This window comes from Arachis hypogaea, chromosome 12 (genome assembly GCF_003086295.3).
Source record: "Arachis hypogaea cultivar Tifrunner chromosome 12, arahy.Tifrunner.gnm2.J5K5, whole genome shotgun sequence".
NCBI lineage: Eukaryota > Viridiplantae > Streptophyta > Magnoliopsida > Fabales > Fabaceae > Arachis > Arachis hypogaea.
The window spans coordinates 102,812,038-102,834,276 of NC_092047.1; the positions used below are offsets into that span (position 1 = coordinate 102,812,038).

Genomic DNA, 22,239 nt, shown 5'->3' on the forward strand with positions numbered 1-22,239 from the left:
TGTATTTTTGATAAATGATTTTTAAAGTTGTTTTTATAAGTATATCAAGACGAGCAAATATAGAGATCGGTACTTGAAAAATGGAGACATTCAGACATATATGACTTAGAAAATTTGTACTTTTGTCCATGTTTCTATTTTATACAATTTTATGGATGGATAAAAAATTAGACAAACTTTATCATAATATAGATGATGTCTATTTCTTTATCGTATTTTACAAATACATTTTCATTCTTCCATATTCTCTGTATTTTTATTAAGAAACGATTGTCACCCGAAACCTAAATAAAATAATTAATACCAAAGTAAACTAAGGAATGTCTTGATCGTACTAGAGTAACCCCTGTTAATTAAAACTAACTTAGCTTAAATAAATAATAAATGTTATAAAAAAGAAAGCAAAAAACACAAGTGGGACCAACAACACAACCTCAAAAGCAACGCTGATTAGAAGAGTACCCATATCCTCAGGTTCAATACAATTTAATACATGTCTAGTACCCACCATTATGGTGCATTGTATCTTTTAACGAAGAATGAATATTATTTTCTAAAAAATCATAAAATAAAAAAGTATTTACAATGGACATATTTTCTATAAATTAAGTGAAATTTTTTGTCCTTTCCACAGTTTTATTCTTAAAAAAAAAAAAGTAAAGTATCGTTTTTGTCCTCAACGTTTTGGGTAAATTCTATTTGTATTCATAACGTTTAAATCGTCCTATTTGTATCCCTAACGTTTGTAAAAATGATTCAATGTTATCCTGCCGTCAATTCCAAATGTCTGGGATAGAATTGATGATCTACTCCAAAAAATAGCTCATCAAATGTTGAAACTAATTCCTACAATATTTACATAATTCACTTTTCTAGGGATATAATTGAATCTAAACACAAATAGTGGGTATAATATTAAAATCGAACACATCAAAGTGAGACTTAATTGAGAATGAATACATCCAAGTGAGAATAATTGAAAAATATAATCTGATTTGTTAGCATAATTGATAGTAGGATAACATTGAATCACTTTTATAAACGTTAAAGATACAAATAGAACGATTTAAAGGTTAGGGACACAAATAAGACTTACCCCAAACGTTGGAGACAAAAACGATATTTTACTCTAAAAAAAATAAAGTGATAGATAAGTTTTTAAAAATTTATACTTGAGACAAATTAGATTTTAAAAAAAATATTAATTAGATTTTAAAAAAAATATTAATAAAATTTTGTTATGGTATCAAATTAAACGTAGACAAATTAAAAGTTAAAATCTTCTACTCTAATTATAAAGACTAATCTGGAGCTAATACATATATATCTATTATGGCAAATGATTTTATTATTATTTTTTTAAAGATCAATACGTTTGAAATATAAACCAACAAATTAGAGTTCAAATGAAATAGTCTCCCCATACTTATTTAAGAGCGAGACTATCTTTGATAAAAAAAAATCTGTTTAAAATATAAATTCTTAGAAATACTTTACGGTTAAAAAAAAATGGCTCTCACATCCCTTTTCATTCTATATTACCCTCTAAACAGTTTCATTTCATTCTTGTCTCCCTCGAGTCTTCATGGCTCCACTACTTTATCTTTTGACCAAAACCACAACCCCTTTTTCTCCCTTCTTGATCCCTGATAACAACAATTTCTCGTCAATTATTTCTCACCCTCCCCAAATCAAATTCTTTACGCTGTTCATTTTTCACACCTCATTGTTCCCACTCCAAAGTCCAATTTTCCATTTGCCTCAGTTAAATTGGTAGGCCTTACTTCCAAAACAACTAATGTTCATAAAAATGTTTTATTCCTCAAATATTGTTGGCCCATTTGTCATGTGTGCATGTCTCATGCACGTATATTATTATTTTATGTAAATGAGTTTATTTCAGATGCCCTTTAAGTTCTTGCATGTTCTCAAGGTCATGTATGTTTGAGTAATCAAGTCTCTTGAAACATCTCTATCTATCTCTTTAAATGTTCTTGAAACATCACTCTCTTTAGTCTTTAAACTTTGTTATTACTATATAACAATTAGTTTCTATTATTACTAGCTAGTATCTACCTTGTTTCCTTAAATTTGTTTATAAGTATATACCTTCAAATTTATCAACATATCCTAATCCTTGGTATCTATATTATTCCTTCTCTGCCTCTCCTCTGTTTTCCTCTGTTTTAGAAACAGGGGATTTGGAACATTTGGAGATTTTTAGAAGTTTCAAGTTACATATTTTTCCTCAAATGTTAAGGAAAAGCAAAAGGGTGTGCTTTAGCCCTGAGTCAAGTGACAAAACAACCATATTTCTCAAGCATGGTACTTGTGTTGGCTATGACAGCAGTGGAGGCGGTGGATGTGGAGGCAGAGTGTTGGGAAGCAAGAAAAGGATGATTGGATGTTGGAATTTCGGATTGCTCAAGGAATCATCATCACCTGTTAAATTTCTAGTAAAGCTTGGATCAAAAGTAGCAAATGCTATTGGAATTGCCTCTATGAGAAGGAGATCCTCAAGGAAAGTTTCTTCATCGGCTTTGGCACGATCGCAGTCGCTGACAGGCCCCATCGACTCACATCGCGCCAAAGCCGTTGAAGATTGCATTGAGTTTTTGCATTCTTCTTCCTCTAGGGAGAGACCAAGTTCGGTTTCAGAAATTTCTGGTTAGGGAAGTTTTAGTTTTTAATTTTTGGTGATTGTTAATTGCAAGATATGTATATTTAGAGAAAGTGAATTGTTACATAGCCAGAATAGTTTTGGCATGATCTTTGAATGGTTGATAGCATTACCACATTGTTATGACAAATTGTTCTGGCTAGTTGTCTAGCATTAGTTCTTTTTATTTTTTATTTTTTATTTTTGGATTGACATGTTCATTCGTAGTGTTTAATCCTTGTGAACTATGCCACTATGGTAGTGGAGTTTGTGTAGAGTTTCCAACAATGAACATTGGCTCCATCATGTTACTTTGTTAATGAAGTTTGAGTAACTCATAAGAACATTGGCTTCAACCCTCAAGTCATATTTTGGTGCCTAGTTTAGTTTGAATTGTAGGCTCTAATTTCTGACTATTCATTCATTGTTGCTAACAGTTTTCTGCTTTCAAACCAAAAAAAAATTGGCTATTATTGTGGGAGTTTGATCAATGCCCCACTTTTATTTTTTATTTTTATCAATAGTATTATTTATGGAAATAAATTTATCATTATCCCTTCAAATGACTTAGGTTTTACATCATCTTCCTAAATTATGCATCAATTTATGGAACAAACGCGTATGCTTATATCAGCCATTAATTACAAAAGGGACAAAACAAAAATAAGAAGCCATTTGTCAAAGGTCCAAGTTCATTTTAGTATAATATTCTCATTTTATTTATTTATTTATTTTGGTTCAAAGAAGCAACAAACAACTGAATAGCACAATGAAAAAAGACGGCTACTAGAAAAAGCAAAGAAATGCTTAATTATTTTGGAGATACTTATAATTTTACTCAATTTTTAATTGAGCTCAAAATTCTTTTAGTGAAGTCTCCGAAAAATTTTAAATCTTTATTTTCATGTACTTTCGCAAAATACTAAATCAGATTAAACATTGGGTTAAGAACGAATTTGGTCTCTAAAATTTAGGTCAAAAATTTTATTCGTTTCCAACCTTTTTTGTATTCAAATGCATTCCTAAGATTCAACTTAATTTTAAAATCGTCCGTCAGACAATTATATCTTCAGTGTTATCATCTCCATCCCACCTTCAGAAGAGAGAGAAGTAGAGACTTAGAGAGAGAAGCAAAAACACAGAGAAGGAGAGAAGGAAGTCTCGCCCTCGCCCTAGCCCTCGTCGCGCCTCGCCCTCGCCATTGCCTCGTGTTCCTCGTCGTCATCGAGGAGGTGGTAGTGGTGGTAGTTGTGTTTCTCGCATTTCCAGCATCACTGATACACCTCCCTTCCCCTTCCCTGCCCTCCGCCATTCAGACTCTCGTAGAACATGGATGAGCTAACAGAAAAACCATAATTTTTTTATTTCCTTCCCTCCTTTTTCCTTCATCACAAACCCTAATTTCTGAACATGGATTGTTGTTGCTTTTTTTTGGTTCTTTGGTTTTGGTGAGAAATTGAAAAAAAAAAAAGATGTTTGTTGTTCTTATTAATGACTTAATGTCTAATTTTCTTATTAATGTTTGTTTTGACAATGATGATGATGATTTTCTTGTTTCTTGTTAATGATGATGGTTTTAGTGATGAATTGCTATTTTAGTTTTGATTTATTTGAAATTGTTGTTGAAGGTTAGATTTTCTTGTTAGATTCATGAACAGATGATGATCATGTGGTAGTGGGTAGGGTGATGTAGATGGTGATGAGGTGGTAGTAGGTGGGGTGATGGTAGCATGGAAAAGAGAAAGTGGGGTATTTTTGCTATTTAAAAAATTAATCTGTCCAAAAGGACAATTTTAAAACCACGTTAAATCTTAGGAACAATTTTGTATAAAAAAAAGATTGGAGACAAAAAATTTCGGCCTAAACTATAGGAGGACCAAAATCGTACTTAACCCTTAAACATTCTATGAATATTATTTAACTAACCATTCTATAACACATCATGTTATAGATGCTTTTAAAGGATTTTTTATTTAAATTATTTAAATATTTTATTTACTAAAATGTATAATGGGTAGAAGATTATGATTTTACATTTACATTACACATCTCGGATATACAGGATATAAAATAACTAACAAAAATATTATCCGTATACCAAAATCAACTATTTATTAGTGATTTATTAGTTTCTAGAGGTTTGACGGAATAAGTTCTAATTTGGATAGTGATTACAAATAAGTAGAAGAGTATGAGTAGTTAAGATAATGGGGGTGAAACTTAGTTAGAGTAAGAGTAGTGATTGGAGTCTATGTTGTGATTTGGGGGGTTGTTAAAAAAAAGTATGGGTAGTGATTTGCTATTTTATTCAGAATTCATGTGATGTTTACATTAAGTCAATTTTTTTATTAATATTAAACTAGTTTTTATTAGGCCCAGTTTGATGAATATATGATGTTATTTTGTATTTGAATGCGTAACATTATTTGGATGCAAACAAGTTGTATTCTTTGGATTAAGAGATGCATTAGTTGATATTGTTATATAAATATGTTTTGATGTGGTCCTAAGAGACAATTTGTTACGTTGTTTATGCAGCCCACCGAGGTATCACCAGCATGAGACGGAAGCAGGGTATGCACCTGGACGAGAGGATCGTTTCATACTTGTAGATGTCTGGTTTATACTATCTTGCGAGGCTAAACGAGACTTAGTTTAGGTTGGATGAGCTGTTGGTTAGTGCATTTATGGAGCGATGGCATCCGGAGACGCACACGTTTCATATGTCATTCGGGAAGTGCACGATTATACTACAGGACATGGCATACCAGTTAGGGCAGTCGATTGATGGACATTACATCAGTGGATGCCTGATGGAGTTTGAGCGATACATCGAGGGTGGTCGCCCAGCTTGGGTGTAGTTCGAGGAGCTGCTGGGTGTTTTGTCTCATGCGAACTGCATCAACAAGTTCATGATGAGATGCAGTTGGATGCAGGACACATTCAGAGAGCTTCCTGATGGTGCTGACGACGCCACTGTTAGGAGGTATGCCCGGCTTATATCATGATGCTTTTGGGGACTCAGCTATTTGGCGACGAATCCAGTACTCGCCTTTACATTCAATGGCTGCCATACGTAGCCAGGCTTAAGGACATAGGTAGGTACAGTTGGGGATCAGCTGCTCTCTCATGGTTATACCGGTGCATTTGCCGCGTGGCGAATTGAAATGTTGTGAAGTTAGTCGGTCCATTACAGCTGTTTCAGTCATGGATCATCTGTCGGTTCCCTGGTTTCAGGCCCGCTGAATATGATACGTTCGGTTGGCCTTTGGCCTCGAGGTAGTGTTCTATTCATATGCTATGTTTGTCAGAATTATTTGGTGTTAGTTTTATTTAGTGATAACCTGTGTTTGGGTTGCAGGTGGTCAGGTCACAACTCGACCGCGAGCAAGAAGGGACCTCAAGTTGCTCATTGGAGGCTCAGGATAGATCTCCTACAGGATGGAGATGTGAGTATTTCGACAACTGTAAATAGTTAATATCGATTTCGGGTTGGCAACAATGTATATTTAATGATGATGTTTCATAACTATTTCTATTCACAATTCACTTGGATGCCGTATAGCTCTCATGATGTAGTTCAGGTGGTGCATCCAGAGATATTGGAGCCTCGGCATACGGCATTGTAGATGTTTGTGACAGCGTTGATATATTTTGCTGTCATAGAGTGGCACCAGGTAGATCGGATGCTATCGTAGTTTGGTGGAGTACAGCCTCGACCACGAGCTACACTCGATATCGATTTCTTGATGTCGAAGGATGGCAAAGGTGGTGATCGGTGATTCCCACACAGCTTGCAGTTTTGGCACCTCCATTGGGACAACCGGGCAAATCATGTCATTCGGTTTGATGTTGTTCCAAACCCAAGCCCATCGCATGAGTTTTTGGATTGGTGGAGCCAGCATGGTAGGAAATTCCTATCGCCTTAGCTCATCCTCGGTAACCCCAGGGCAGTTCTTATTCTAGTCGAGGCGACCTAGCGAGGTCCAAGACAAGTTCCTGACATGGATCGGGTGGATGATGTTCCAGATAGGCATCGAGTAGAGCGGAGAGCTCGTGTTAGGACACGTAGGAGCCAGCGTGAGTGGCAGTAGCTCGACAATGCGATGGCGGGATATGAGGGCAGAGGTTGAGGTCATGGACGAGGTAGGGGTCGTGCTGGACAGGCAGGGAGGGGTGGTCGTCGAGTTAGAGCTGGAGATAGACGGAGAAGCAGACACGATAATGATGACCGTGGTGACGATGATAGTGATAGTGGGGATGATGATGGGGCTGATGGTGGGGATGATGGCAAGAATCATGGCAGAGATGAGGGTGGGATGGGGGTGGACTTGGAGGAAGTCAGCATGGTGGCGGTGATAGATGATCACATGGTGGAGACTAGTATGGTTCTGGTGTGGGTGATGATACCGGCGAGGGCGGCAGTGGAGATGGCAGAAGGAAATTTGGTGATTACTTTTTTGGTGTCCCTAGTGATGACCAGGATGTACATAAGAGCCAGACATGGATTAGCCCAGGTCAGCTTTTATCGGATCTGCTCACCAATGAGGGTCTTGATGCGGAGTTCGGAGGATCACACTTTCTAGAGGAGATTAGTGTTATTATGCAAGACTGCAGGAGGATGAGGCAGCACGCCAGAGGTCGCATGCCACCGGACCCCAGTCACACCTAGATGTGGACCTGAATGAGCCTCTGTCAGGGACGCTGCATGAGCATTTTGCTTTGGGTGACACTCTTCCTTCGGCATACACAGTTGCCCCACAGACTGTGGCAGGACCTTCTAGGCCACCCCCACAGTCTGAGGCTAGACCGTCTAGGGCACCCCCACAGACTGCACAGGAGGTGGAGGCAGCCGAAGATGGAGACAAGGATGAGGTGCCGCTCTCCCAAAGGCGCCAGAGGATCCGATGCCCTCAACGCTACTTCACAGGGTCATATTTGTTCGGATGAGTCATGGCTATTCGTGTTTAGTATATGAGTTATGATTCGTAGTTGCTTTGACTTTGCATTACTTAGTATTGTCTGTGTGTTGTATTTTATTCGTGTTTAGTGTATGAGTTGTAGGTTGCATGCCGCGTTCACCAGAAGCCTACGTGCATCCTTGCCCTTAAAATTCAGGGTAAAATTTACGGCCACATGTCGAATGCAAAATGCACGGCATGTAGCGGGTGGTAGCCAACCTCTGTCGGGAGCCTCAAGTGCGGCCTTGATACTGTTGTGCCGATTCGATATCACTAGAATACCCGGCTGCGGAGTGACGTGCTAGCGGAGGTGGGATAGAAAAAATGAGCACGACTCAGCATTCTCACCCTCTACAAGTGCAAATGCAACAGGCAGCATGTTGGAGTTTCCGTCCTGAGCAATCGCAACGAGCAATGTACCCCCGTATTTGCCGTACAAGTGGGTCCCGTCAGTACTGACCAACGGCTTGCAATGTTGGAAGGCATCAATACACGGTGGGAATGTCCAAAAAAGCTGGTGGAAATAGGCATTCGATTGCTCCACTTGCCCACCCACTCGCACAGGACTCGTCCTCAACACTGCAACACTATCCGGCATCGTCATCTGCACACCTAGTACCCATCGCGGTAACTCATTGTATGAGTCATCCCAATCTCTGTAAATTTGTGCCACGGACTTCTTCTTAGCCAACCAAACCCTCCTGTAAGTCGGTCTAAAACCGAAATGTGCCTCTATCGCATTCAGCAGTACCTTGATACAAACGGCAGCATCAGCTCTAACCATTTGCAGTATGAATGTCGAGATCACATGATAATCAAGACTCCTGTGATCACTCGATATCGACATGGCCAGACAAGTATGAGGTCCATTATACCGTTTTACCTCCCAAATACCTCTATGCTGGCGGAGACTGATCCGAATCAACCATGTGCACCGGTTGCCAAATTCCTTACACTTCCCATAGTACTTGCAATAATCGGACTCCACTACTTTGTACTAAACCTCGCGTCGGATGTTATAGGTCTTTACGCTTAACACGACCTCCTCTTTATCCTGAAACTGCTAACTAACTTGAAACTCCGCTAGTCCTCCGATACCCTGTGTATCTCTGCCACCAAATCCAACAGGTTCGCCAAGAACTTTCTGTTGTCTCATGGTATCCAAGTCCAAATTTAAAAAGTGCGGGGGTACTGCTGAGTCCCTAAGCTAGACGCTCCGCTATCCCCCAGTTGGATTACTCCCTGCTATGCCATCACCACTATCATTGGCAATGATATCCGGCTCCACATCATCTCATCGTCATCATCATTCTGCAGTATATCATCTATACTATCCGGTGTTCCACCTTGTATAGAAACCGGTGCCGTATTAGTAATACCTACTTCTACGTCACCATTGCGGTTTAGATCAGCTGCAAAGGACGGGGAGGCAACCACCATTGCCTCAGGTGCAATCACAAGCACAAATGAAGAAGCACCAACAAGCCTCGAACTAGAATAGGCTGCCGTTGCTGGAGCTTGGGGGTTCCGGTTCGAACCTCCTGAGCTGGAGACCACATCTACAAGCTTGGCCAACAGCTCAGGGGTCCTGACCTCGGAAAACTGCCGATGACAATGGAGCAGAACTTCCAAATCCTTGTCACTCCCTATGACAAACAAATCGTATTTCACATCATCTCACAAAACTGAAATCGGAATTTGATAGAATAACTTCTCAACCCGTTTCACGCCTTGTAACTCCAGTTTTTGGATTATAGAATTCAGGAACTCAATGAAGCTCGTTGTAGGTTTCAGAAAAACACTAAGGGGATCCTTATCAGTAAACTTAATTCCAGAGCATGTTTTTTTTTTTTTCTTAATCGACCCTCTATAGTGCACCAACACTAAAAAACTATCCTCACTAGCCATTGTGTTTCACTCTCATATGGAATTCACGTTCATATCATATTTATATACGTTGGCCTCACAGTAAATCGAATTTGCCTAGTTTGATTTATTACTCCATGGTAATTCGAATCAACCTCATTCGAATTATATAAGGACAACACAAGGGGTAAATTGAAACAGGTTATTTCGAATTACTAGGGATGTGAATTGCATGCATAAATCGAATCAATGTGATTCGATTTACTAGGGTAGCATGCATGCATGCATAAATTTAGTTAGCTTCGATCTGCATTTTTTCATAGTAATTCGAGTTACCCTGATTCGAATTAGTGAGAGTTGACAAATCGAATGAGACTCATTCGATTTATATAGAAACGTGCTAATGGGAGATCCATGTAACGTTTTTTTATTTGGGTGAATTGTGTAATTTTGAGCTCCATTTAGTTTAATTGTGTGTTTTATCCTTTTGTTTAATTAATTAAATTTGTTAGTTTGTATTGACGTGCGTGCACACACAGATATATAAAAGAATTTTAAAAATGGAGTAAATAGAAAATTAAAATTTATTTAGGAAAATTAGAAATAATTAATGATAATGAACTGATATTATTTCTTTGATTATTTTTATAATAAAAATGTTCTGTTTTCAGGGGAAAATAAATAAAAGAAAGCATATTAGTCACTCTAAATAAATTTAGTTAAAAAGTCACTTATAATATTTTAAGAAGAATATTCCGAGAGAATAATTTCTTACATGATTGTGGAATTGCTCTAAAAAGAAAAAACTAAAAAAACAAAAAACAAAACAAAACAAAACAAAGCAAAAGATGAGTACTATAGTCTATAGTAATGTTAACTCCTAAGGCACCTCACCTAAAACGTCTTCTTGATAACAAATTCATGGTACTAATTCCACTTCTAATTTCTAAACTAACCAATATTTGGTGATGATGATGATGATGGACTTCAATATTATAAGCCACAATAAAATTTTCAATGTGTTGTTGTGGGGCCATATTTGAACTTAACCACTCAAGATGCTTGCTAAAAATTCTTGTTATGATAGCATTGCTACCCTACATAGCTCATAGACAGAAGAAGAAGCATTCTCGTCTATCTATCTAGTGGGCCTATTCTATTCCCTCCAACATTTAAATAATTTAAAAAAAAAAAGAAGAAGAAAAAACCCACTGCAAGCCATATCCTTAAAATCAGTGATTGTCCCCTAAGTGACACCCACTTTACAACATTTCTTAGACCAAAATATGAGTGATGCACCCCAAATTGCCTATTGCTCAAGGAACCCAGTAGTGCAAGTCCAAGTCATAATCTTCACTATAGTACAAAATAAACTCTGTTGAATGCAAAATTTATTCACATACTTTGTAATTATTAGGATAATGTTAGTGAAATCGGTTAAAAAGTAAAAATTATTTGTTTTATAAAAAAAATATTAAAAAATAAAAATATCATATACAATGTACATTTTTTTTAAAAAAATTTAATTATAATTTTAGTTTTTATCCAATTTTACTTTTTACTAAAGAAATTTCTTAATTATTATTGCCATAAACACCCAACCTTCCTTTCAAAAACCTTTACCTTACCAACGATCTACGGCATTGATAAGGTCAAGTACAGTGATCCCAAACTTCAATTAGAAAGAAGAGAAAAGAGCACAAAAGCTGAGTGCTAGAAACTCTCACCTAATAGTGTCTGAAAAAGATAAATATTCTTTTTCAGTAAAATTTATTCCAAAATTCGAATCTGCAAGGAACTATTTGGCTTAGGTTTTTATTTTCTATTTTTGTATTTTTACTATTTCCCATTTTAGGACTTTGTTAAAAGAAATAATGAAAACATACACAAGATTTTACTTTTAGGATATGTTTGATTAGAGAATAAAAATGGGATGAAAAACGTTCACCTTATTTTTATTACACAACCAAATATCATTACTTTACCTTCTCCTTCACAAATTTTTTAAAAGAGAAAACATGAAAAATAAAAGTTAAAAACAAAAAAACTATAGGATTATTTCAAGACAAAACTTAGAATGTATTTAGTTTGCATTTTTCATTTTCAGCCCTTTTTTTTTATTTTATGAAAGAAAAAAACAAAAGATAAAAATAAAAAATACAAATTTATTATTTTCATTATTTTTTTATTTTTTTCATAAAATTTTAAAAACAGAAAATACTGAAAAGACAAAAAATAAAAACGCAAACTACACACCCTAAAGTTTTGTCAAGACTCAACCTCCAAAGAGAACAAAATGAATATTCCCCCAAATATTGTCACCTATTTTTATTTGGGTATATACTATTGACACTTTTATCTCTGTCTCTGCCATGTTTCTATTGAAAGAACTTCACCAAAGCAACAACATGAAAACGTCATCCACTATTATGAATAATCCTGGAATCTTAGCTGGGAAAAAGACTATTGGTTTTAAAAAACTGTGACAAAAAAGAGACTTAGCCAGGCAAGGCAATGATGGCACAAGCAGAACACAAACAAAAGCACTAAAGTTCACACGTACGCTAATAATTGTCATTCCACTAATCATACCAAATGGTAAGAACCAAAAAAGAAATTCAAAATGGCAACAATGATCAAGAATCCAATGTGAGATTTTCAAGTTCTCGGATTCCTCCTCCTTGACTAGTGCCCTTTTTCAACTCCAATGCTCTCTTGTAAGGAGGTGCAATTGGGGGCTGAACAGGATCAAGGCTCTGATAGGTTCCCCCAACAACTTTAGGTAGTGGATATGAGCGATCAGAATCATATCCACTAAGGTCACCACATGCTAGAAATGGTATATACACCTTGTTAGGGCCTTCCAACCACCCACTACAACAATCTGCAAAACCCCACACACATTAACAAAACATTGCATGATAAAACTCAAGACTAGGAACATGACACGATGAACAAGTAACTCAGCCTTATCCTACCAGATGGGATCGGCTAATGGATCAAATAGCATCAAAATGTTGAGTGTGGATCAAATGGAGGATAGACCAATGTGATCCAAGAAAACTTTGGAATACTTTATTAAGAAAGATTTTTAAGTATAAGGTGGACTCAACACAAATATGATCTATAACAATTCTCTGTGCGTCCCATTTACCTGACCCTACCTAGTGAAATAAAGTCTCCTTAAGGTGATTGGACATGTTGGTGTCATATATGAGTGTGTGATAGTTGAGCATATTAGGTTTTACATAGGAGTAAATTCAACGAAGAAACATTTTTATTTATAAGAATGTTCATAAGATTTAATATAAGGACCTAAAATATACCTGTATCATCTACCCCTGAGGGACTTCCAACCTTCTCAAGAAGGCGATGAAGATCTTTTGGATTGAATCCTTCAGGAGGGGAATAGTTTTCACAAACTGCAAATGCCTCTGCAAATTTGAACACCAGGGATTAGCATTATTAAACACAACCCTCCACTAACCGAAAAAAAAGAGAGGAAAAAAAAAGAAACTTGAAAAGTTTAGGGTGTATGAGATTTAAATTTTTCCGAGCAACTTATAATTTATAAGGAGATACAAAGACAAAAGATTGTCTTATATATGTATTAAGAAGTTATTGGAAGGTGCAAGTCAACCAGACTTAAATGAATATAACTTAGATATAGCCCAATAAATGAATAAATACTTTAACACACTCCTTCACATGGAGCCGTTGGTTATTGAAGCATGGATATGGCATAGACTCGTCCTACCTTAAGCTGAAATTGAACTTTTATTTAAAAGAATGGGGGAAAATAAAAAACTGAAATTCAGACCACTTGGTTATAGTAACTCTGGTATTATCTTATGAACTATGTTCTCAAAATTTTAAACTGTTGGGGAAAATAAAAGCCTTATCTTGCTATGGCATAGACTCATCCTACTTTGAGTTAAATCTTAAACCCTAAACTCTAAACCATTGAATATAGACAAGTATTATTATATCTTAACACTAAGCCAGGTCAAAACTTGTAAAGAGAATAAAAGCATGCATATCAAAAGATAACACAGTAAGAAAATGGGAAACAAGAAATTACCTATGCTGGAATTGCGACTGCTTTTTGGTTTTGCAAAAGTAACAACAGGGAAAAATAATTTTAGCTGCAAATAGAAAGGGGCAATATGTAATGATGACTCTAAGCTTATAATAAAAACTGGAATTTATGAAAAGCTGCTACGAAAAAAAAATGTGTAATAAATGTAGATCTGCAACAATAACAAATACAATGATGCACCTTTACCACATATCTTATTATGATGAACAATTCACATGTACAAGTGTAGACACTAAAATTTTGAATACCCATGAGTAGGTTTCTAGTTCTAACTAGACAAAAAGCATGCTACCAGTGAAGGAAGCAATATTACTTTCTTTTTTTATTAAAGAAAATGTTTTAAATTTACAAGTGCACTTATATTTCTCAAGAAAATGAATCAATAGCTTTCCTTTAATTTTTTAGAGTACTAAGTTGATTTTTATCATTCAGCTCACTTTCCCCTTTAGAATTCATCTCATCAGTCTTGTAGTATTTGGACGACTTCCATTCCTTTTGGCTTGAGTATCATTCAATGTGAAACATAGGTACCAAAGAAGAATGACTGGTAGAATATATACTAGCTTAGCAATTGCAAAGAATGCTTAAGTTCCAACTTCCTACAATCTTTACAATAAGGGCCTGAGGAGAAATTTTAAATACCTGACAATATAAAAGACTTGTATCTTTTCCTCTAAATATCTTTGCTATAAATTTCCCTCCTTCCTTAAGGACATGGGTAACAATTGTCAAACCCTGTAAGGAGTAACCTGGTTAGCATCAAGTAACCAGGAAAATCCATTTGAGGCAAATATAATTACCGAACTAGTAGCCAATTAAGAAAATAAAGTGAATTAATTGAAAATGAGAACAAAATTATATATATATATATATATATATATCTCACAAGAGATAACAAAAGAATGGCCAGTATCTTCATAACCCTCAAAAATTTTTTCCTCCTGAATTTCAAATTTGAATAGGACAAAAATTAGGGCTGGAAGTGAGCCGAGCTAGACCAAGCTCAAGCTCGGCTCACGAAAATTGAGCTTGGCTCACGGCTCGACTCATTAACAATCGAGCTTATTTCTTAAGCTCAAGCTCGGCTCACCAAAAGCTCACGAGCTGGCTCGAGCTCACGAGCTGGCTCAAATAAGAGAAACATAGATACATAATTTATATTTTTATATCAATAAATTATAACTTATATATTTTTAAAAATATTTGAAAAGATCAATTTTATATATTGTTTATCTATTAATAAATTATAAATTTTTTATTTATGTCTTATATTAAAATTACATGTAAAAAATAAAATATAAATATTAAATAATTAAGATTGTTATAATATATATATAATCGAGCCAGCTCACGAGCTAATGAGCTGAGCTTATCCAAGCTCAAGCTCGGCTCATTTAATTTATGAGCTCAATTTCAGGCTCAAGCTTGGCTCACCAGCTCACAAGCTTAGCTTATCGAGCTGTTAATGAGTCGAGCTCGAGCTGGCTCATGAGCTGGCTTGACTCACTTCCAGCCCTAACAAAAATGCAATGTGGTGCACCTTAGAGGACAAGCACGTATGAAAGAACAAAAGATGAGAAGGTTATAAGAACAAAAAAACTTATTGGAACAAAAAAACTTACTGCAAGTATGAGTTGGGACTGAACAAATTCGTCCATGTCATGAAGCCCAGTAACTGCAAAATCACTTACAATTAAATGTTTTCTACTTAAATAACATAAATGCTATGCTTCATAACTACGCAGTTAATTATCATATTTTGTTTACCATCCGGAGCACCATCACACACAACTAGGTCAGCCTTGCAGCCATCAAAATGTCTGATGACCTGAATAAAAAATGATAAAGAAAACAATTTTCAAACTTTAGTACAATAGGTAATTGAGATAAATTAACTGATGGAACATGCAGCCTGCAAGTTCCATTGTTCAAAAAAGAAATGAGAAAAGAAAAAAAAAAAGATAAAAAGGAGGATGAACTCTCGATCAAATTTCCATATAAAAGAAACACAGCTTAGATAATAAGATAAGACAGATTAAATATAATTTTCCAATTGCATATGTGAAACATTCTCATCCCAGCCCAACAAAATAAATATAGTACAGCATGACAGCAGTATTACTGTTTACCACTTCAGCAGTCCGTGCATTAGTTATATCACCCTGCACCTGGATAACACCTTCAATTGGAGCCATTGGCTGCAAATCAATAGCTACAATAAGAGGAAGATCTTCATCCCTGATATCAAAATGAGGAGAAATTTGACAACCAAGACAAAAAAGCCAGCTGATATGATTTACATCATGTTCAGAAACATAAAGCACACCACTTTCACGTTGAATATTCAAAAGCATTGATTTGATTATTTTATAAATTCGATAGAACATATGAGTGGGAAACAAAGCACTCTCAAAGAAAAGAAAACTTACTTTGCATCAGGTGCAAGTTTAACCGGGAGATACACTTTACGACTCAAAACCTGAACATAAGAATTGATTGTTATGAAGATGGACATATAGTGCAAGCTCTGTTATCCCTATTCTAGTACTTCTACTATTGATGATATATCTCCATGTCATGGACTGACCTCGGTTCCAGTCTCAAGTATCATGTTAAAAGTTAAAATAATGTCAGCAGAATAAACTAAAAACAAAAAGTTGTGTCTAGTAATGACATTGTTTAAAGTACTTTAAACTTAAAACCATGCAGTTGATTGGTCTTGTTGCTGCTGCTGCTGAAGCAAAAGATGCTTTTCAAAACATTTGTGGTTGTGCATAATATGAAATAATTTAAATGAATAATATTGGTTAACAATTCAAATACCAAAACAGTGATCATTTCCAGTCACTAGTACCTGACTCCAGCTACCTGGGGCAGCACATAAATCTACAACACGCTTCACTCCTGCCAGAATTTGAATTTGTTTCACATAATGTAATACATACATAGAAATAAGGAATCACAATGCCATATCAATCTGTAGTAGACTCAAGTACAAAACCAAATTTTAATTGAAAACATTTCATTATTTCTTAGACAAGAACAAGTAAGAAATCCATCTATCCCAAGAAGTCACATGAAAAAGGAGTGTAAGTAAGTCACTTGTCTATTGTTGACTTCAATTTCTATTTACTGGGCTAACACATAATGGGGTAATGACATTATCAAACTCATGAATACAGGACAGAGGGCAATACCATCCATACAAAAACATATTAATAAAACAACTTAAAAAGAAAACTGAAAAATTCACCTAGCTAGTTAACATTCATGTCCCTTGAATAACCAATTAAAACACGCACCTTCAAAAATGTTGAACTCCTCATCTATCTGAAGGAGTTTAAAGGCACTTCGAGCACGCCAACCTTCTTCTTTTGCTTTCCGGTAATATATATCCTGCAAAAGCCAATTCAGCTAAACATATAAGGGAAGCCCAAAAACACAAACAGCAAATTCAGAAAGTGGGAACCAATCTCTACAATACCCTCTTATCCCTTGATGCTTTGCCCATAATTTATCTCTCACTTTCCAAACTGCTAATCCTGAAAAGCAAAAACAACAAATACCATAAAACACACATAGACACATAAAGGCATTTCATCAAACACCTTATTTGCATAACAAAAGGAAAACAACAATAACAACAACAAGACACCATAACGAACTAGATTGTTTTTATGACCTTTAATTTTGATTGGGTTGCTTTTGCTCATGTTTTTGCTTTTTATCTTTAATTTATATATTTTTTAAAAGATTTATCCAAAACACCCCCATTATTTACAACAACAATAATAACAACAATGGGCTTTTAGAATTAAAATAAAGGTTTACCAGTTAGCTGCTCCGCTGCTGGCAATGAACAACCACGGGCTAGTGGCCAGCGGCAGCAACCGTCAACGATGACGGAAACGAGAGAACCAGATGTATCCGGTGTGACGGTGCGGTGATCGACGGCGAATCGTATTGGTGACTGGTGAGGCTGCGAAACTGCGAAACTGCGAATTGTGGTAGACTGATGGTGACTTATATGGCTGGCTGGCTGGTGGTTAGTGGTGGCCGTCGGACGTGGCTGACCGGCCGAAGAACGGACGAGGCAGTGAAGCACGAAGAAGAAGAATGCCGGGGAGGCGGGGAGTGGAAGCTGTGTGTGCCGGTGCCCTAATCCTCCTAATTTTTTAATTCTGGTTCAACCGGACCGTGTCCACTGACTCGAGCCTTGGTTTTATCTTTAGCCGGGTCTAGATTTTTTTTATATCGGATTTAGACGGATCCAAATGAATTCGGACAAAATTTGACTCAAACCAATTGGGTATGGACGGAACCTTTGGACTAATCTGGGCCATGAACAACCCTAAGCAGAATCAAGAAAGAAAGAGAGGCCTGACCAAAAACTATAAAAGAAAGAAGGAAGCTTCTTTTTTTTATATGTCCAAGAGAACTTTGGGCTTTTGGCAATGGCGGTGGTGGAAGTGGAAATGGAAGATATGGCTGCTCTAGCAGTGAATAATAATCAGCCAAACTAGTTTCTTAATGACCAAATGAACCGGCTTTAAAAAATAATAAACCTACTTTGAAAATAACTAGTCTCATAAAAACTAATTTTTGTCGTCATGTGACATATTTTTTAATAGAGAGTTGATATTGTTCCAAAATAATAATATTAGAATCGAGGTGTCTTTTTTATTTATAATGAATTCGTATTGTTCTTTATGAAAATAGTCGACGATTGAGTTGGGTTTTTGTTTAAAATATACCATTCGTATTTAAGAAAAATATTTTATATATTACTTTTGTGCATATATTTTTTACAAAACATAATTGATAAAAATAAAAAAATAAATTATTTTTTATGCCATAAAATTAAAAAAATATTAGATGATCAGTATAATTTATAACTTTTAATTAGTAGTTAGTTATTAATATTTAAAATTGTGAATTAAAAATATAATATTAGATTATTAAATTAAAAAAAATTGAATCGGTGACCAAAAACAATAAAAGTATAAAAAAAAAATAGTGTAAATATAATTTCTTCAAATTGAATATTCTCCGTGAACCGTGGTGAAATAATAGCATAACTGCATAAGGAATGGGTTCACCAATTCCAGCATTCCAAGTATGGAAATTAATCCAAAGAGAATTATGTTTCCCCATTTCTGAATCATTCCTTTGTAAATGTAGCAGAACCTTAGTATATAGAGTAATTAGTTATTTTATATTATAAAAAATTTAGATGCTGACAAAATTGATCAGAAAAATTGAACATAAAATGATATCTATATAAGATAAGTTTTGTTCGACAAAAATAACTAATTTTTAAATTTTTATTAATAATTTCGTAAATATCATTTTCTATCTTAAATCGATTCATTCTTTTTCTATCCTTATAGTTGCTGTCATTTACCGGCTACCATATCTCCTTCGAAAAGTCTCTAAATTTTGCTACAATGGCTCGAATTTCAACAACAATCGCAGCAACTACTCGTTTGCTCTCCACTGGTACTATCACATTCATTATTCATCTATTTATCTATTTGTATCCTTTTGTGTAGGTCACTGATTTAGTTTTCATTTTGTATTTGTTGCATCTGAGCGGGGGTAGTGTTGCTGCAGCTATTGGAGTTCGAGCCATTCTAGCAAAGTTCAAAGACTTTTTGGAGGAGGTATGATAGGCGGCGATAATTGTAGGAAGAGAAAGGGAATGACTTAATTTAGGATAAGGGAGGGGTATTAGTTGCAGAATTATCAATAAAAATTTAAGGATCAATTATTTTTGTCGAAAAAAATTTATCTTATATAAGTATAACTTTAATTTTAATTTTTTATGGTTAGTTTTGTCAGCGTCCAAATTTTTTATGGTCATAAATAACTATTTACTCCTAGTGTGTGTGTGTGTATATATATATATATATATATATGAGTAATGTTAGGTAACCAAAATATTATAGACAATAAACAAAGATATATCATTAATAATATTTGCATTGATAAGAAAGTGTAAATCACTCTCCTAACTTAATTAATACAATAATTTCTTTCTATAACTATCTTCCATCATTAATTACACCAAAAGTCAATTTTAAATTTAATGTGAACCATATCTCAGAAAATTCTCTTTCTTTATTACATTCATAATTCTATAATTTTTTCTCAAATAAAAATTTTTAAATTCTTATATTTTTAATTCTAAAAAAATTTCAAATTACCTCAATACATTTTACAAAAAATAAAAGCATCTTAAATTTGGACAAATGACTAAAATAAATCATTTGGGTCTCAAATTTACCGAAATACAACTTTTGTATATTGCATACGCAAATGTAATTTTTTACTAAACTATATAGACCGCGAGAGGGTCCCATGAATTCCAAATGTACATAAACCGCTATACCCCTCCAGCGGTTTGTATTAAGATGCAAAATGGCTAGAAACTATCGCAGCAACACCCGCCACATTTCTCAACGTTGAACTTGGAAGCCATCGGCCAGTAACCGAACATAGATCCCAACTGGTATGCAACATCCTGCAGCGTGATGGTGCACTGCCCGAATGACATATGAAAAGTGTGTGTGTCTCAAAACGCCACCTCTCGATGAATGAATGCGCTGAATAGGGGCTTATCCAACCAGAACCATCTCGTGTTGAGCCTCGCCAGGTGGTACAAACTAACCCTCTCTAAATAGGGTATGATCCTGTCATGTAGAGGCATATTCTGTTACCTCCGGACACTATAAATACACCTACTTGACTATAGCATGTGAGAGAAATAACCAAACTAAATGAAATTCCATCACTAACAAGTTTAACCCATAGATTATAACCGGAGACAGATACTAAACTTATAATTTTAAATTTAAATTTATAAAACTTAAATATACGACTCAAATCTTTAATTTAAAATAATCAAATACTAAACTTATAATTTTAAAATTTAAGAACATAAAATACAACCATTAGATTCTATTTACAAAATTTAATCTTTAAATTTTAAACCCTAAACAACTAAAATTATAATATTAAAATTTAAACTTACATATTTAAAAGCTAAAATTTTAAATCTTAGTTTTTAAATACGATACTTAAACAACAACCCTACAAGCCTTACAATTTGAATCCTATATCTCAAATACAAGAGGATCATCATTCTACTTAAACATTTGATCCTACTTTTAAATTTTACATCTTAACTTTGGAATCCTAAACTGGCCAATCCTAAATTATGTGTTTTAACTACTGCACCCGATACTACATTTTATATTATATGAAATTCAATAACTAAAAGAAAACAAACTTACCTCTTCGTTGATGTTGCCGGCAACATGTGCAATGCCTTTGAGCCGGTAAAGACCGTGTTCGTCCATCATGGTCCTGGCCCCAGCAAAGTCAGAATGGCCAAATCCTCTAAACGTGAAGAACTTTGTCTTCCTCACCACACTTTTCTCTCTCCCTCTCTCTAGAACGTCTCTTTCTCTCTCTAAGAATATGAAAATGGCTCAAATTGAATAATCTGCGACTCCCCTCTCGCGTATTTATACTAAAGCATAAACCGCTGGACCCATGTCGCGGTTTATGCATGTTTGACATTTACACAGAAACCGCCAGACCCCTGCCGCAATTTCTAGCCATTTTGCATATCAACATAAATTGCTGGAGGGGTGTAGCGGTTTATGTACATTTAGAATCTGTGGGATCCATCTCACAGTTTATATAGTTTAGTGAAAATTTGTATTTGTGTATGTAATATGCAAAAGTTGTATTTCGATAAATTTGTAACCCCAAATGTTTTATTTTAGTCATTTGTCCTTAAATTTGATTAGTCTCTATTTATTGAAAATAAGAAACATTCAAAATTATTAGTTTTTGAATTGCAAAATAAAATAATAAATAATAAATTAGTACCAACTCATTGATTATAAAAATGACATGTTTAAAATTATAGATGTTATACATATAAAATTATGGATGTTAAATTAAAGAATTTTAACAACTACTATACAACTCATATTTTACATATAAACTATTAGAAAATAAAAAATAAAAAATAAAATATAAACAAAAATTAAAAAATAAATTTTTAAAAATAATTATTAACTCATCATATTAAAATTAATAAATAAGCATACATATAAATATTAAATAAAAAATATTAAAATAATTAAAATCATTATCCATTAGTAGTGCACATATAAGATAATTTGAAGAATACAATAAGACACATAATTTAAAATTTGGTAATATTAATTATAAAAATTTATTAGTTATGGACATTATATATATGAAATTATGAATGTTATGAGTACGAAATTATGGATGTGATTAATATGAAATTACGGATGTTATGTGTTACTTATACAATAACTAAAAATTGATATGTGTATGAATGTAATAACTAATAAATATTAATTTAATATTTGTATGTTAGTTGCATGTAATTATGGATGTTATCTGTATTTATGAATGGCATAATCATTGGTGACGAATAACATTCACCTATACTTCAGGTAACATCGAATTTGAGAGATAAGAGAGAGAGAGAGAGAGAGAGAGAGAGAGAGAGAGAGAGAGAGAGAGAGAGAGAGAGAGAGAGAGAGAGAGAGAGAGAGAGAGAGAGAGAGAGAGAGGGGGGGGGGAAACACAGAGTGGGATAGAATTAG

The 22,239-nt window shown here is 34.8% G+C and overlaps 2 protein-coding genes and 1 long non-coding RNA gene across 3 annotated transcripts; 1 reads left to right on the plus strand and 2 right to left on the minus strand.

Annotated features, from left to right (window-relative positions):
- Positions 1–1,657: 1,657 nt before the first annotated feature.
- Positions 1,658–3,026, plus strand: LOC112727959 (uncharacterized). Its single transcript, XR_011868821.1, has 2 exons — positions 1,658–1,773; positions 2,191–3,026. It is a non-coding gene; the product is annotated as an uncharacterized lncRNA (long non-coding RNA).
- Positions 3,027–7,921: 4,895 nt separating this feature from the next.
- LOC112730396 (uncharacterized) lies at positions 7,922–8,776 on the minus strand. Its single transcript, XM_025780485.1, has 2 exons — positions 8,693–8,776; positions 7,922–8,617 (listed from the first exon to the last, which is right to left on the minus strand). The coding sequence occupies exons 1-2, from the start codon at positions 8,774–8,776 to the stop codon at positions 7,922–7,924; spliced, it is 780 nt and encodes a 259-aa protein (XP_025636270.1).
- A 3,119-nt stretch (positions 8,777–11,895) lies between these two features.
- LOC112727960 (tRNA (cytidine(32)/guanosine(34)-2'-O)-methyltransferase) lies at positions 11,896–17,784 on the minus strand. Its single transcript, XM_025777919.3, has 12 exons — positions 17,417–17,784; positions 17,070–17,127; positions 16,888–16,981; positions 16,440–16,489; positions 16,015–16,064; positions 15,715–15,823; positions 15,353–15,413; positions 15,208–15,260; positions 14,228–14,320; positions 13,568–13,631; positions 12,813–12,920; positions 11,896–12,370 (listed from the first exon to the last, which is right to left on the minus strand). Exons 2-12 carry the CDS (start codon positions 17,094–17,096, stop codon positions 12,123–12,125), a joined length of 957 nt encoding a protein of 318 aa, XP_025633704.1. The 5' UTR covers positions 17,097–17,127; positions 17,417–17,784; the 3' UTR covers positions 11,896–12,122.
- Between the last annotated feature and the right edge of the window lie 4,455 nt (positions 17,785–22,239).

Coding starts and splice junctions, on each gene's coding strand:
- LOC112730396 (XM_025780485.1), bottom strand. CDS start 8,776: ATGAGACAACAGAAAGTTCTTGGCGAACCTGTTGGATTTGGTGGCAGA. Junction 8,618..8,692: donor GAGGACTAGCGGAGTTTCAA/GTTAGTTAGCAG, acceptor CGCGAGGTTTAG/TACAAAGTAGTGGAGTCCGA.
- LOC112727960 (XM_025777919.3), bottom strand. CDS start 17,096: ATGGGCAAAGCATCAAGGGATAAGAGG. Junction 14,321..15,207: donor AGTCCCAACTCATACTTGCA/GTAAGTTTTTTT, acceptor TACTCCTTACAG/GGTTTGACAATTGTTACCCA. Junction 13,632..14,227: donor CAAGTCTTTTATATTGTCAG/GTATTTAAAATT, acceptor TTCTATTTGCAG/CTAAAATTATTTTTCCCTGT.